This window comes from Lampetra fluviatilis, chromosome 10 (genome assembly GCF_964198595.1).
Source record: "Lampetra fluviatilis chromosome 10, kcLamFluv1.1, whole genome shotgun sequence".
NCBI lineage: Eukaryota > Metazoa > Chordata > Hyperoartia > Petromyzontiformes > Petromyzontidae > Lampetra > Lampetra fluviatilis.
Genome location: NC_136284.1, coordinates 5,201,664 through 5,217,830, shown reverse-complemented (window position 1 = coordinate 5,217,830; position 16,167 = coordinate 5,201,664). Strand labels below are relative to the sequence as shown.

The 16,167-nt window shown below is 40.7% G+C and overlaps 1 protein-coding gene across 1 annotated transcript in view; it reads right to left on the bottom strand.

Moving 5' to 3' along the window:
• CNTNAP2 (contactin associated protein 2) overlaps nt 1-16,167 on the bottom strand; it is a 151,625-nt gene that overhangs the window by 91,164 nt on the left and 44,294 nt on the right. Inside the window, exon 2 of the mRNA XM_078860254.1 lies at nt 8,345-8,455. Coding sequence (XP_078716380.1) covers nt 8,345-8,455 — 111 coding nt within the window. The remainder of the gene's footprint in view (nt 1-8,344; nt 8,456-16,167) is intronic.

Here is a 16,167-nt window from a genome sequence, read left to right as displayed (position 1 = left end):
AAAATACACTGGCTCTTCCAGAGCCAAACGAAAGCATTTATTGACATAAAATCAACAGATGTCTTTTCAAGGTGTCAAAGCTTACACCAAATGGTCTATTTTTTCAATTAGAATTTGATCAAGGTATTTTAAAAAATGAAATAGATAAAATAAAATAATGCACTTTTAAAGCTCTCTTAGCAAGGTGTAGCCTGCACGAATTGATTTGACAGTGGGGAAGTACAAAACATACTTGTAGCCACATTTAAAGCCCTTGAATTACGCTGAAATAGTTTTCATAGACGATAAAATAAATTGTCAGAAAATTCATCTTCTTGGTTCTTTCGGTAAAGTCACGTAGAAGGGAAGTAATATGTTTTATTTTTATTATTTTATTACTTCCCTTCTACGTGACTTTACCGAAAGAACCAAGAAGATGAATCCCTGCAGTCACGAAAGCTTTAAATCGAATTGTCAGAAAATTATTTGCAAAAATGACACCACGGTAACATGTTTTCATATACAGCTGCTCATAGCACCAAATACCTACTAGATGCTGAACTGTGCTATGATAATAATGCAGCCAATGTGAAGGTGAATTATACTTTGTCATTATCTGAAAAAACTATTTGTTTTTCTTTCCAAAAAACGGCCCATATGACTTGTGTGCAATGCAAATACGGTTGTGAAAATATGAGCTTGTAAAGGCGGCCGTTGTCATTGCCGACAGAGAGGCTTGGCACACAAAGGGCTTTTGAAGCGATTATTGACCAACAACACAAAGCCAACATGAAAGACACAGGCGCGTGGATGTGACACTGGCTAAATCGTAACTTCTATGAATTCCACTTATCATTTATTCACGAGTTGCCGATGCTGCCAGGCTTTCCTGCAGTCACATGCATCTTAGATTGAGGCTGTGAGGCCACAGATGGAATCCCCGACATTGGCAGGCCGATGCCAAGTCCCTTCTTAGAGAGCCTTTGCTTTGCCCGAGGGACCCTTTTCGTTTGGGGATAACATTTTAGCAATGACATTGACCCATACGTGGCTTTGCTCCTCTGTGTTAAGGGTTCTTGGATGAGACCTTGTCTGTGGTGACATGAGTGGCTCAGGAGGCTAATTCCTTGGTAGAGTCCTGAACCGGCACTGCGGAGCCAATGTCTGGGCAACTGCCAGAGAATAAGCCTAGTTCTCGAATGTAGCATGTTGATGGTCTCAAGTTAGTTTTGTTACGTAATTGATCAAGGATTTTTTGTTTACGATGCAATTGAACATTATTTGCGCGGCGTATAAAGAGGTATGCCACAAAGTGGAACGCATCTGCGCACATCGACCAAGGAGATAGATTAATAAAATCAGCACTTGTCGATTATTACATTGTGAATGATTGTGAAAAATGGAATGGGCTTGGGGAAGCCTTTATCCAGAAGTGGTTTGGCTATAACTGATTATGATGATTATGCCACCATTGTGGAAAAGAGGCTCGTTGAAAGGACTTCAGGGGTAGTTGTGTGATGTCATCTTTCAGGGTTCATTTTCTGATATCACGTGATTCCCTGCTCACGGTGACCAAATTCGAATGTCCCTGTCTCATGACATTAAGCAATTAGCGCAATCAGAATATCATAATCAAAAGTAAAAAAAAACTTGGTTTGATAGCGATTGGAATAATGTTTGATCATTTGATGCTACTTTATCCTTTCATGCCATGTGCTCTCGTACCACCAAAGAGTTAAGCAGAGACTGTTGGGCAAGACAGATGGACCCAGATTCAGCTAGGTGTCTCTGAAGGGGACATCAGCAGTGAGGGTGGATGCAGCCTATACTGCCCGTCAGATGTGATGCTGCACCATGACCTCCATGACACCTCACTAACAAATGCCACTCGCAAGTGCCGTGTAAGGGTCATAGAGAATACTGAGCTGTGGAAATGTGAGAGCACAACTGGAACACAAACATTTATGCATTTCCCCAAGCCGTGTGTCCCTCGTGTATCATACATAGTAAATAGAATATATATGATTTCATGCATTTTTATTCGTGCTTTATTTACAGGAGGAATACCTTTCCCGTTGACTGCATATTTGCATTACGCTCATCGATGTGAAATCTTGCATGTGATTGAATTGTTCAAAAATATACTGTGGGATGAGTTTGGCATTTACTTTTTCACTTTATTCGACATGTTCAAACATTTGCAGCTCAAATCACTAAATAACCTGGGAGCTGGTCTCAGCCCAATGTTTTCTTTGGAGTAGGTTAATACGTTGTGGCAATTGACATTGATTCTCAGCTGCGAGTCCGTGCAGCCACATCGTTCCACATCTTTAAAAAAGTAATTGTGTTGCCGCTGTCCGGTGTAATTAGGCTGAAGATTTAAATTGAACTTTCCCTGGGTGTGAGATTTGGGAAGGGCTTGCCGTATTAGAGCCCACGCAATCCAAGTGCGGCGCTGGGAGCACCGCATTGCTCCACGGTTCTTCGTAATGACAGTCTGCCAATCTCCGCCTGACAGCTGGTGTGGCCCCCAGTGTGATTTTTATTACACTTTTGGCCCAGTAGTCGTTTATCATGGAGGCCGCAGGTAATGTCACTCCGAGCTATCGCCACTACGCCGTTGCCGCTCACCACGCTGCACGAATGTGCACACATGTACGTGGATGTACACGTGTGCGTAGGCGAAGAAGGCATAGGGCACTCCAGCACACGCACTAATTTGTGGGCACACGTGTACACACAGCTGTACGTACTCAGATAAGCTCGGTTCAAGCACCACACGCACGTGCACAGGTTTGCACGCGTGCAAACTTACATCTTAAGATAGACATTGCTTATTTATATTCAGTACCTTCAGCCGCTTAACAATTTAGACAGACTCTTATGAGGCGTACGGGCGAGTCAATCATTTCTATCATTATCAGGGCCACAGCAGAATAGCTGACCCTTCGTGGCTGTCTGACCCCATGTGGTTAAATAACCTTGCCGCTACACAGGTGGATAGCCAAACCCTACCTCGCTTGCGAAGGTACCCACGTTGTGCGTATGTATGTATGTTGAACTTCTTCGCACCATGCATAGCCAATCACGCTAATCGGAGGTGCTATAATTGGAACTCTTGAACAAACAAACACAAATATCCCCCATATAACATTGAAAGACTGTTGGGCCAAGTGCTGTTAGCGAGCACCTATGAAGGCCGGTATGGCACACGAGGGGGTGGTGGCCAGCACCACGCCCGGCTGCCTTTGTCTCCCTTGTAGCGATGTTTACTCCCTGCGCTCGGTACTCATTTAAGGCTGAGTCGACTTACGGGAGGCTCAGGACCGGTTTAGATAATAATCAGTGGTGAAGGCCGTGAGAGAGAATCGAATTTGGGTCGCCGGGTTTATAACACGTTGCGCTAACCGCTACACTACCGCTCTCCCCTCTTAAACACACACACGAATCACGCACATGCCCTCTCATTGGCAAAGCACACAGAATGCTGAATACATCTTCAAGTTTTTTTTATAAATCTGGGTGCATCCTCCGTGATTTGTTTGCAAAGCTGGATGTGCCTAATCAAGCAAGGAACAATATCAGAGCGTTCCGATGTTTTGTTTATGGTTCCCAGAAAGCTATCGCACACAACGGTGAAAATCTACGTAGTGGTAACAATGTCAAAGCACTGCTTTCTGGCATTACTATTTAACTGTTTATTTTCCAAAATGCTTAGAGACCAAAAGTTATCATAGATAACACCTGCATTGCGGTCATCACAATCATCAATTCTAGATTTGAAGTTTTCGTGACTGCAAGGATTCATACTCTTTGGTTTTTCGGTAAAGTCACGTAGGTAAAAAATTTAAATAAATTAAATCACGACGTTTCGGGCGCAACACAGTCACCTCTGAGACACACTTAAGCGGTGTGCTTTCGCTAAGTTGTCCCCACCTGGAGAAGGATGCTTGTGTTGCGCCCGAAACGTCGTAATTTAATTTATTTTAATGTTTTACCTTTCGTGACTTTACCGAAAAAAACAAAGAGTATGAATCACAATCATCATTATCATTAGCCATTATCTAGCCACTGCTGGATGAAGGCCTCCCACGTGGTTTCACCATCCCTCACAGTTCTGTGATGCCACATTCCCTCCCTGCTCCTTGCACACGAGCCGATATCTGGTTCTTTCGGTAAAGTCACGTAGGTATAAAATAAAATAAATCACGACGTTTCGGGTGCAACACAAGCGTCCATCATCAGGTGGGAAAGCATGGTCTGCTGCTGATGCAGACTGTTTTATACCTACGTGACTTTACCGAAAGAATCAAAGAGTATGGATTCTTGCAATCACGAAAGCTTCAAATCAAGATTCCATCTCCAGTGGTTGTACTCTCGGTCGAGCATGTTCTCTCCCTCGCCGCTGTCCCGACCACCGGCAATCGGCCCTTCCTATTAGCAACATGCCCAACATGTGGTGGCTGCCTTTGTCACGAATAAAAAATATCGATTGTTAAACACACAATTCCACGTGTACGTCATCGACTTCAGAATTCATATTCATTGACGAATCGTTACACCACAACTAATAACACATTATTACAGTTCTGTGACCTAAGTATCGTGAAAAAATTAGGTATGTATATAGGTTCAGTAAATGTATGCATATGTAATGATTAATAATACACTGAAGAGTCTCAAAACTTTTACAGCTCTTCATGTGTAGTGTGTGTTATGTGTGCAGTAATGTTTGTGTCCCGGCCTGTAATGAATTTGTGGTTGTTATTTTCTTTTCCTTTAAAATGACAAATCGATTAATTTTATTTACTGCGGAGATTATTAGCTGTTGTTAAATGATCCTCTCGCGGGTGTCGGATACATCAATTAGGGAGAGGAATCTGTGCTTGTGGCTGCTTACATTGCTGAATGCATGATTGTGTATGGGAAATGTATTTCAACTGGGAAAATACAAATTTTAAAAAACCTATTTTATAGAATGCTTAAAATGAACAGCGGGCAAAAATCTCTAATTTATGTAAACTGCCATCAGGGTTAGTTGTGTTCTGCGAAACATACAATAAGCGTGCAATAAGATGCAATGAAGGTTCCCAGGTCACTATGTCATCACCGGCGCCTAACCCCAGCCTTGTCAAATTATGCCTCCGTGCAAACTTGCATGCCGTTAATATTTGTTGACAAATTTACAGAACGTTGATCAAAACACATATGCACGCCCATTAGTGCATACGCATGCGAATGAGCAACAGTGCACGTCCATCAGCGCAGACCCAACATTCGCCCACAACAACGTGTGCTGCATTATGTGCGGCATTTTTTAGATGGAGTGATGCCCAACAGAAACGTGTATTTTTTAAAGAATGATTTTTTTTTAAATCATGGACAGACAAGCTGAGTAACATAAATGTATTACGGATAGCAGCAGGGTTCACAGCCAGAACATTTATATGAATAATAATAGAAATGCAAGTAAAAATTTGGACATGTAATGAGAAAACAAAAGACTGAAAATAATGTTTTTACTGGGAAAATTCTATGTACAAGAAGCCAGGGTAGACAGCAAATTAAGTTACATGAACAATTTGAACAATTGGATACAACTGGGAGTACAATATATAATGCAAAGTTCCCTAGTAAGATAATGGACAGAACTAAATGTACGGCCATGATCGCTCTCGTCTTTGAGATAGGACATGGCACATCGAGAGAGATACCCACGACAATATTGAGACTCATGCGTCTTACTCCATGCTGCAGCATGTGTCCACAATGTATACAATAATGCATGTTTATTTTATTGTTTACGCGAATGAAAACGTGTTGCCATACGTTTGGATGAAAAGGGGCAGAGTTCTAGTGCTTAATTTTTAATAGATGGTAATCCAAGGACCGTGCATTAGTCTGCCTTTTTGTGCATGTATACTATTCATGCCAAGTGGCACTGGGGATTCCTGCTCACAACACAATCCTCAGCAGAAAAATATGTCCACTTTGTGCCTTAACTCACTTCGAATTTTGCAATTGCATATTGTAAATGCAAAGGCACAGTTGGCACTGAGAGACACAAACAACAATATTTATTGAACCCACAATCAAACAGTTGAAGGATCATGTCAACAGTTATTTTATACAACCTACAACATATACAGTCCACCAAATCAGGGCTGTAGGTTTCAAAATTGCTTTGGGGGGGGCGGAGGGGAAACAAACCCACAAAAAAACCCAAGGACACACTCACCTTAAGACTGATAACACATTGCCATCACCGTGACCGAATTTGAGTCACCACAGCCAAGAAAAATATATTTCACAGATTGTATATTTATTTATCTGTTTAACTTTTCTCTCTGGCCACTAGCAAGAAAAACTGGCAAAGTGTCAGGAATGGACATTGCCTCAAGGTCTAGTCCAAAAGCATCGGTGAACTCAGTCGGGCATCAATACAGATTGTAACCCACACAGTGCATCCTATGACATGAAGGGGTTCAGATGTGCATCTATTCACCCTCTCGGCTGCTAACGATGTGACCTTGTGACCTTTTCGGGGGGGCGGGGGGCAGGAGTCTTAGAGAATATTCCTCTCCATCAACTTTCATAGGTGGTGAAAGGACTCAGATGAAAGCACCTTGCTCCTATTGGAAACTCGAAACTCTAAAGAGTAAGCAACCCTGTATAGACATTAATACTTAATAGATTTTTTTTTTCTCTCTCTAGAATATCCTCGCGATTTGTCATGTTCGTTGTGCTGTCTACAGCACCGGCATTTTCTCGAATTATTGAACCTCGCGCACCTTTGTGTAATTGTAAGAAACCTCAAAATCCTTATGGGCAGATAATGACACGCAGAGTTGTTATTTTTTTTCTAAATGTGTGAATTACTATTAATTTCAATAGATTCTTGTAATAATATACTGCATTAGCAAAAGATTTCCATACATGTCTAGCAGAATGGTAGCATCTATGGTTAAGGATATTTTAACCATAATTCGAAGATTATTTTAGAGTGTTCATCGTTCAAGGTCAAGAGGTCATCATGGCCAATGTTAATGATGCTACAACCCTCACCCTTGCTTCAGTCTTTATTGCACTTACGAAATGTAGGAATGAAGACGCAGTGTAAGGGGTGGGAGTAGAGAGGCCACAATTGTCTTGTGTCTTTGAAAACCATTTGCACACGATGGGACTTTCGCACATGTATATGTGCATACCCAACCGATGTTAATACCGATTTGAAGCTTTCGTGACTGCAGGAATTCATATTCTTGGTTCTTTCGGTAAAGTCACGTAGAAGGGAAATAATAAAATAATAAAAATAAAACATAATAAAATAATTCTCAGAGAATTATTTTATTATGTTTTATTTTTATTATTTGGAAATGATAAAATAATAAAAATAAAACATAATAAAATAATTTCGATTTAAAGCTTTCGTGACTGCAGGGATTCATATTCTTGGTTCTTTTGGTAAAGTCACGTAGAAGGGAAACAATAAAATAATACAAATATAAACAATAACATTCTCACGACGTTTCGACTGCAACACAAGCAATCACACCTGATGACTGCAACACAAGCAATCACACCTGATGATGATTGCTTGTGTTGCAGTCGAAACGTCGTGAGAATTTTATTGTTTATTATTTTTATTATTTTATTGTTTCCCTTCTACGTGACTTTACCGAAAGAACCAAGAATATAGATGTTAATACTGTATACACCTGATGTACCACGTCTTAAACTCTGCAGCCGCAAATGTAATAATGCCCTCACATCTCAGTCAGAGCGTAGCAGTGCGTGTAATTTCCTGGCATCGTCATCTTTCAGTGGGGTTGTTTTGTGCGAGTTGGATTGCCACGTGTACTGATGTTCCAAGGAACATCCTCCTTTTGAGGCAGTTGTCCTGGATAGTCCGTAAGTCTTCCCGAGACATTAAAGTTCCGTTTTGTTGCCTGTTGCATAACAATACACCCAGGGCCGGATTAAGATGTTGTAGGCCCCTGGGCTACAGGTACTGTGAGGCCCCCAGTAATATGTTTCAAAAGGAAAACAAAGTTAAAGAAAATACCATTTATTCTTACAAGGCTAACAACAAATGAAATTCAGCATTCACAAGTGAAATAACTTTTCACTTAAATCTCTGAAGGCCCTCCAGCTGGCAGAGGCCCCTGGGCTGCAACCCCTAAAGCCCCGTGCCTTAATCCAGCCCTGAATACACCACTCAGGACGATGGATTTCCAATGTGGTTCTCCCCTCTTCCAGTACCATGAGCTATTCTTATTTCCATGATACGTCCCCAGGTTGTTGTTTTTTTGTAGCTCAGAAAGTGTCAATCCAACGGTGCTATACAATGCATGCGCGCATTCACCTTCGCGTCGATTGAGCCTGGCGAAGTTGGGCGCGTGGCTTGAAGAGAGGTCTGAGGAAGCGCTGAATGAGTCCGCTCCGAGCCGTCCCACGAACGGCCCGTCGCACACCTCTGAAACGACGAGACAAAGGGGGGGAGAGAGAGAGCGCTAGCCAATTAATTTACAGCAGCACGGCGGTGGCGGTGCAAGGCTGTACCAGCAGCACGGCAGCTCTGCGCCCAATTACTGTGGTGCAGTAAGCACGGCGCAGCAAAACAGCGAGCCATTATCAACTGAGCTGCGCATTGCAAATGAGCATGGTTGCTTTACAAACATGAAAGGTTTACAAAAAATACCTACTTAAGTGTTCGCACCTCGTAACCTTGTGGCCGACTCAGAAAAAAATATGCAACAATGACGTTGAACAAAAAAAGAAATCTTCAGCAGTAAGGAGCAATATTTGCCGCAAAGTGAAACAGCCCAGCGAGGAATGATATGGTCCAAAATTTATGTCGAACGCTGAAAATATCTCGAGAATATTTCGAGAGGAAAATTGTTGTATGGTCGTAATTACAAAGCTTAACGTGTTTTGTGAAGTACTACCTCTGTTTTAGTTATGCTAAGAACAAAGGAAACTTTAATCCAGGATTTATAAAGTAGGTAAACACGATACATTCAATATATTAATTACATTTTGGCATAAATATGGGCAGTGTTTTAAATTTAATTAAGCTCTTTGTAATTATTTAGAATATTCTGCTTTCATAAAAATAAAGACGATAAGCAGTTAAAACAAAAGCATCAGTTTTTTCGGGAGTTTTCTTTTACTGCCTCATTATCACAGATCAGATGCTCTAAATAAATTAACAGAACACATTCTATAAACGGTGCTCTCGTCGTGCTCACAGGGTCGTTATACTTCCAAGGTTTAGAGAAGTGCATGTCACATTCACTCAATGTGAAGAATCACATTTCAGTTGTCACCTGTCAACACCTATTCCAGAGCAACATTTGCACGTGGATTTTCGTGTCCCATAATGAGTGTCATTTATTTACGCGCCTTCGTTTGCTTTTCACTGCCAAAGCTACAAAAGCGATTTTGCAGATTCACAGCGGAGCGGAGCCGGTGCATCCCATTGTGGGTTCTTTAAATTGCGGCACCGTCTGTCATATGGATTTTTTTTGCACAATACCTGGCACATCGGGCTGAGTGGCAGTCAATGGCCTGAGCTGCCTCCCTCCAGAACAATCCCCCATACACCACCACAGCTTGCTCCTTTTCAAGTCCCTAATGCCACCCTCCTCCCTCCCATTGTTTCCCTGGATCACACCCAACACCCACTCACCACCACCCGCCCCAAATACCTTCCTCTATTTTCTCCCCATTCTCACCATTCCTACCACTCCATCTAATCCTCCCCCAATGTACTTCTGCAAATCTCTCTGGATCCTTGCAACTTCAGACTTCAATGCGGAACATGTGCACGGCGAGATGGATGCTTTAGAATGTCTACAGTTGTGCATGTGAATGTGTACAGCCCTTCGTTAATCCACTGTTGGATGAATGCCTCCCAATGCCACGTTTTTCAGTGAAGTTGTTTGACCATACTCCACGAGACTGGTCAGTACAAATTGATGGGGTGGAAAGAGTAAAGCCAGGATTAGTTCAGATATCACTCGCCACTGATGGAAACCATGGCCCGGAATCAAAATCATCGGGTTCATAGTGAAATGAGCTATCTACTGTGGTATACAACTTCATTTTGTCATACTTTATTTTGTCAGCATAATTTACACTCAAATATCAAACATTAAACATGCAAGTGCCAACACAGACGTGGCCGTGCATTCATCTCCTAAGAAATATATCTAGGGCACAGACAGGTTACACTCAATAGTTCACAAAATGTAAATCTACATCACAAACCTGACGCCTTTCCAATGCACAATGCCAACAGGGCAGTCTACACCTATTAACGTGGGCCATCTGGCCGCATGCCACGTGGGTCGATGTGATTGAACAATCCCCAATCCAAGGTTACCCGTCTTACCGCAGAGGCAATGGCTTCGCCCATAAATCTAGCAAAATATTTTAAGCTTTTTTCCTCTTTTGTGATGCAAATTACACGTTGTTCTCTTTTATGAGCGTGGATTTTACTTTCATTGTTAGACAAGTCTGTTTTTAGACACGGTCAAGTCAGTCAATCTGCACACTGTGTTGTAATTCCAGTGCTAAATTATTCACAATATCCAATCATAGTGCACATTATGATCGCAGAACTCATTAGATCGTGGAATTCTGCTTTCTTAATAAAATATAGAAAGGAAAAAACCATTCCATATATGCTAATTCATAATGCGAAGGCTGGTATGTTGCCACCATATTATGGATATCTTCACATATGGGATAATGCACTTGTGCGTGTAAATCCAATGCATTTTAATGTTCCAGCATATAAATATGGTTTTGTATTTTGACGCTATGCAAAACGAAATTTGATTGTATTCTCCTGGAGGGTATTCCGATGATAAACGGTGTACTGCTCATAGTAGAGTATTGTCACATGACAGAGCAAGGGACACCTCTTGTCAGATTTGGAAAACACAAAAGCAGGAAGACAAAAGGTGCATCATCTATGTCAAATTGAGGTCACATGGCCTGAAATGCAAATGCAATATACTGTTGTCAAATTGTGTACTTGGAGATTTTATGGTGGTGGATCACAGTAAAATAAAACAAATTTTGCAGCGCAATGTCAGATAAGTGAAATTGGGGTCATCTGCCCTGTCATGTATAAAACAGTAATGTTTCAGATTTGTTTTTATGTAAGTAATGCTGCATTGTGTCTATTACTTTTACATAATCAACGATTTTTGGGTTTAGATCGCGTTATTTATAAATGTGTCGTAACCCTCCACCACCCGACACGGCCAATCAGTAAAAAAAGTGTCACGTTGACAAAAGACAAATAGTTCACTGCTTTAGCCCACCGGTGTGTTGAAGCGTGAAACCACAACATTTACAATTTGAGTACGACGTTTCGCTGGTAATTGCATCCAGCCTCATCGGGCAATTCGCCAGAATGGTGAGGCTCTGCTGTGTCTCCCGTTCTTATATAGAGCAGCAGCAGGGTGACGTCATCATTAACTCATTAACTCATATGTTTATGCATATTCTTCATCTGCATCATGATCAGCCACGTTGATTCACTGCTGGATGAAGGCCTGCCAATAGCGTCACCATTTCTCAAGGTCCTGGTGATCCCACAGTCCATCTCACTTCTACATGTGAACTATTATCATTGCTCCATATCTACGATGGTAGTGCCCTCAGGCACATTCTCTCCGTTGGCTGCCACTCCATTATCAATATTGTACATTTACCATCATCACAGTGATGTGTCCTACCCACGCCCACTTACTTTCCTTAATGGGCTGATTTGGATTTATTCCCCGATCTCTCTGTTATTCTTTATATTTTTCAATTTTATTCAAAGCACGCTTCTCCGCACACTTTTTGCGTACATTTTAAATATTTTGTTCCATTTTCTTTGTCAGTGGCCATGTTTCTGATGTATATGTGTAAGCAGGCAATTAATGGAATCTTCTCAAGGCAAATTGGTATATTGCTTTTCATTATCAAATTCAGGAAGTGTATTTTTGATCCCAAATGCTCCCAAACGCTTTTGAATCACTTCCCTCGGCAGATATATTCTCCTCTGGTTTCCAGTCGTGTCTCTCAAACATTTCCTTTATTATATTTAGTGAACTTGTTGTACTTGACTTTGGTTTTGCACATATACTCTAAAATGTATTCTTCCATAAGCACTTGTGGAAAAAAGTAACCCTATAAGCCTCTTTCCTCAAAAAGGTTAGATAATTGTGACTTTCGGGAGATATATTTGATGACATTTTTGTTGTAATCATTTGCATATTCCAAACCTGTAGTTTTAAGAAAATGTAGTTCTGCAAATGAAGCCAAATGCCTCTTGTATGAGGCCCTATTATCCAATACTCTTATAATGCACATTTCAATGAACCTGCAGAGAATTGTATTCTCCATCTGTGGATATTTACTGTTACAGTATCTCTTTCACAGATACAGTAATAGGAGCCACTTGGAAATGGTAGAACATTCATCCTCTGATTGCAAGTTTATTTCAATAAGTCATTCTTATGATCTGAACCGCTGCACATATAAAAGGACTCACCTGCAATTATCAGCAAATATATTTTCTTTATTGGATTTGTCTGTGGAGAACAGGAGTGATTTCTTTGGATAAACAAGGATAATAGGATCTGCTGTTAACACCCCCACATCACTTTGGATAAGAGGTATTTTACAGTCGTGGTGCTTAATGCATTATATAGTCTGTTCTATAGCGAATGTTTTCATAACGCGAAGTGGATATAACATGATTAATGTATTAGGAAACACATTTTTTTCATAACATGGATGTGAAATGGATATAACGCAATTGAGTGAACTGAACTACGCCGCGTGAGTAGGAATAAGCGGTAGTACGGCTACCTCAGCGTAGCACCACACAAGGCGGGATGCTGCTGGATGCTTCTAGATCATACCCACACACCTCAGTTTTTGTTCAGCCTGGATACACGGACTGTGCTTTACTCTATATTATTTCTGAATTATTCGAATGCTATTTTTCCATAATGCGGTGTCTATGAGAACAGACTATCATCTCTGCATTTTCCTGAAAACTAAAAAGTTAAATGAGTGAGGGGTGATACTCATCTCCAGCTGCACATTCCACATTCTCATTGCGAGTATGAGCCAGTCCCATAAAGATTTGAACTCGCAACTTTCTGATTGTGAGCCATTCGCTATAACCAAGGTGCCACCCAGCAGAAAGTATGATCGGAGATTACTACACTTCCCTTATATGTAAAGAAAATATTTATAATATGGACTTGTATGTAAATAATGTTACTTTAGCTACAGTGCCAGATCCGTGCCAAGCCATGTTGATGTCCGTAATGCCCTAACATACTGCCAGACCATGTTCAAATTAGTTCACTGTAGATGAACACACATTGGAGCCTTTTTGTATATTGTAAATATAATTTTCTCTTCTCTCTGCCCTCAGGGGAGTCTCTTTTTTTAAAAATGCAAAAATAAATTTGAGCAGATGCACCAATGCATATGTCATAGAACAATATCCGATCCAGTGTACAGTACATTGATGTGATATCCAGCTATACACACTCGTTAATCTTAAAGACTGCATATTGGGATGAAGGCACTCAATAGTTTTTCGTGTTTTAATCCAATTACTGAATGAGACGTTTACGCTGAATGAATGTCGTTTTCAAAGCTGTTCTATTTTCATCTTTGCACATAAGGGTATTACATAGGTATGGATGATGATGGCCATTATTTACTTCATTTCAAAATAAAATAATGGATAGCTCTGTTAAGCTGAATACAGCTTAAATATACGCCGAACAAAATATTGTCATTTTACACATTACAGTGTCACCTTAGTATGGATGATGACGAAGGTTATTATATCTTACTGGCACATAATGGCATACAAATATACGTGTCACTTTTCTTGTTTTAAATTAGTTGCGGCACGGAAGTGCATTTCACACACTCAACAACCATCCAGCCAATGCATCGCTACGAATAATGTACCTGCCGAAACTGGTGCACGCTTACACGTGACGTATTTCCAGGACTAAGTGCACCTCTCGCATGGAATGGGGGGTCACGGAACGGAGGTATGCTTACATTTGCTTGACATCTCATTGTCCGGCTTTTTTTCTTAAATATCTAAGGATATTTATTTTATGTTTGCCCAACCAATGCTATTTGTCTTAATATGAAAATTAAATATCCCTCTAAAACAAGGCAAAACTGCACTTGTTTTAATTAAATGCGTTCATGCCCAAGTCAGGAATAGGCAGGATAAAACGACGGTGTGTTTGCGAGAGGTCCCAGAGGACGCATTAGCCGAGTATTGAAGTCGTGGATACAAAGCAGTACTACTTAACAATGAGCCAGCTGGCAGGAGAGCTGACATTTTGACGATACCGCTCGGATCAAAGCTGCTCCATGCTAATTGATCGCCATTCGTCATTCAGGCCCGTCACAGGTGGGGGGCACGCTGCCTGGGACAAGCCAGGTTCAAGCGCGTTAAGCCTAATTGTGAGCAAAGGGTTACTTTTCTTTATATATTTATCTTGTAAGCTTAAGTCAGTGCTCCAGATTTTTCTCGTTGAGATCAAATGCTTTGCGTTCAATTCGCTGGTAAATATTATCCATAGTCATCTGCGTAATGGAACGTGCATTTCTGTCTCCACACATGATGATGTCTCCTTAATGGCCTAAAACACAGGGCTTCAATTTCCATTACATTTATATTTGTCTGCCGTGTTTCATATTTTTTTTTATCATCATACAAATGGTTCAAATTTGTCTCGAAAATAGCCTGATTGTATTCGGTGAAATAGAGTATATGAGAACCACAACTCGTTGTTTTACGCATAGTGTACACGTGCAGATTTCCCACTAAACCACACAAGCTCAGTAATGTATTTTACTGTGGATTTATCTCAAAATAACAGATATTCGTATCAACGAGGAATTGGCACTGAAAACATTTGTCAATCCTGAGTTCTAAAAACATATATTGTACAGGTTTCTTCTTAATAGTACTCCGTGGGCATCATAGCATCCCAGTAACCTATTACAGAATTCCACTGTAATTCTACTACCTATGTTGGACATTTCTCAAATTTGTATGTGTCTACTTTGCCAATGCTGCTGTAGTTTGATCCAGTGTGCATATTTGTGAGCTGCAGGTGATTCACACACACTTGTGCTAAGAACAAAATATTCCAGGGAATATGAAAGATCAAGCATGATGTAAATTAAACATTGCCCAATAAACATGCCAATGTTGGGCCAACCTTGGCATGTGGTTGGAACCATTACATTCACATTGGCCCAACGTTGGATCTACGTTGGCTGAATGTTCCATGTGTACTGGGTCATGAATTTTAACACCAGCCCCATGCAATTTTGCATAAAACTGTTTTTCTCTTGTTGTTGGAATGACATTCTGGAACTGTAAAACCTCAATGTAGATAACGGTGGCCACATCTATATATATATGCACACACATGCCCCACACGTCCAAACACGTGCATGCACACACACATACACACTCACACACAATAACGTCCAATAATGCCTTTTCAGATGGGAGTCCAAGGAATGCAGGATAACAATTATCTCCACAGCACAGAGATAGCCGCTCTCCTGCATGCAGATAGCAGAACCAAAACTGTTGGCATGGTGACAGAGCAACGTAATGCACCTTCGATAAACATTTCTGATTTAGACATTGCCTATTTTCTTTACTTTGTACACAAACTAAAATATGCTGTGCCATTTAATGCAGTGTATTAAATGGAGCATTGAACTCGTGCCATCTGAAATTACCCCGACTATCACCACTTTCCACTTTTTTCCCGAGGTAAATGTATCAAGTGATGGCTCATATTTGCAAGCTACATTGCTTTATTATTATTATTGATTTCAATCCCATATTCTTTTTTCAAATGTGCCTGCGAGCCAAACGTTGACTTTTCATTTATTCCAACAAGCTAGTACCTTGTTTCACGCATTTCTTTATGAACATATTATCATCTGCAGTTTGGAAACCTCACAGTTCTGCCACAGCTTACTTTTTTTTTACAGAATTCCAATTGTTCCTATCAATAAATCAACGGTTGGCTATTATCTAAAAGACGTGGTAAACATTGAAAGATGTAGAGAGTATGGTAGGCCTAAGGAATGGCATTTCCAAATCCC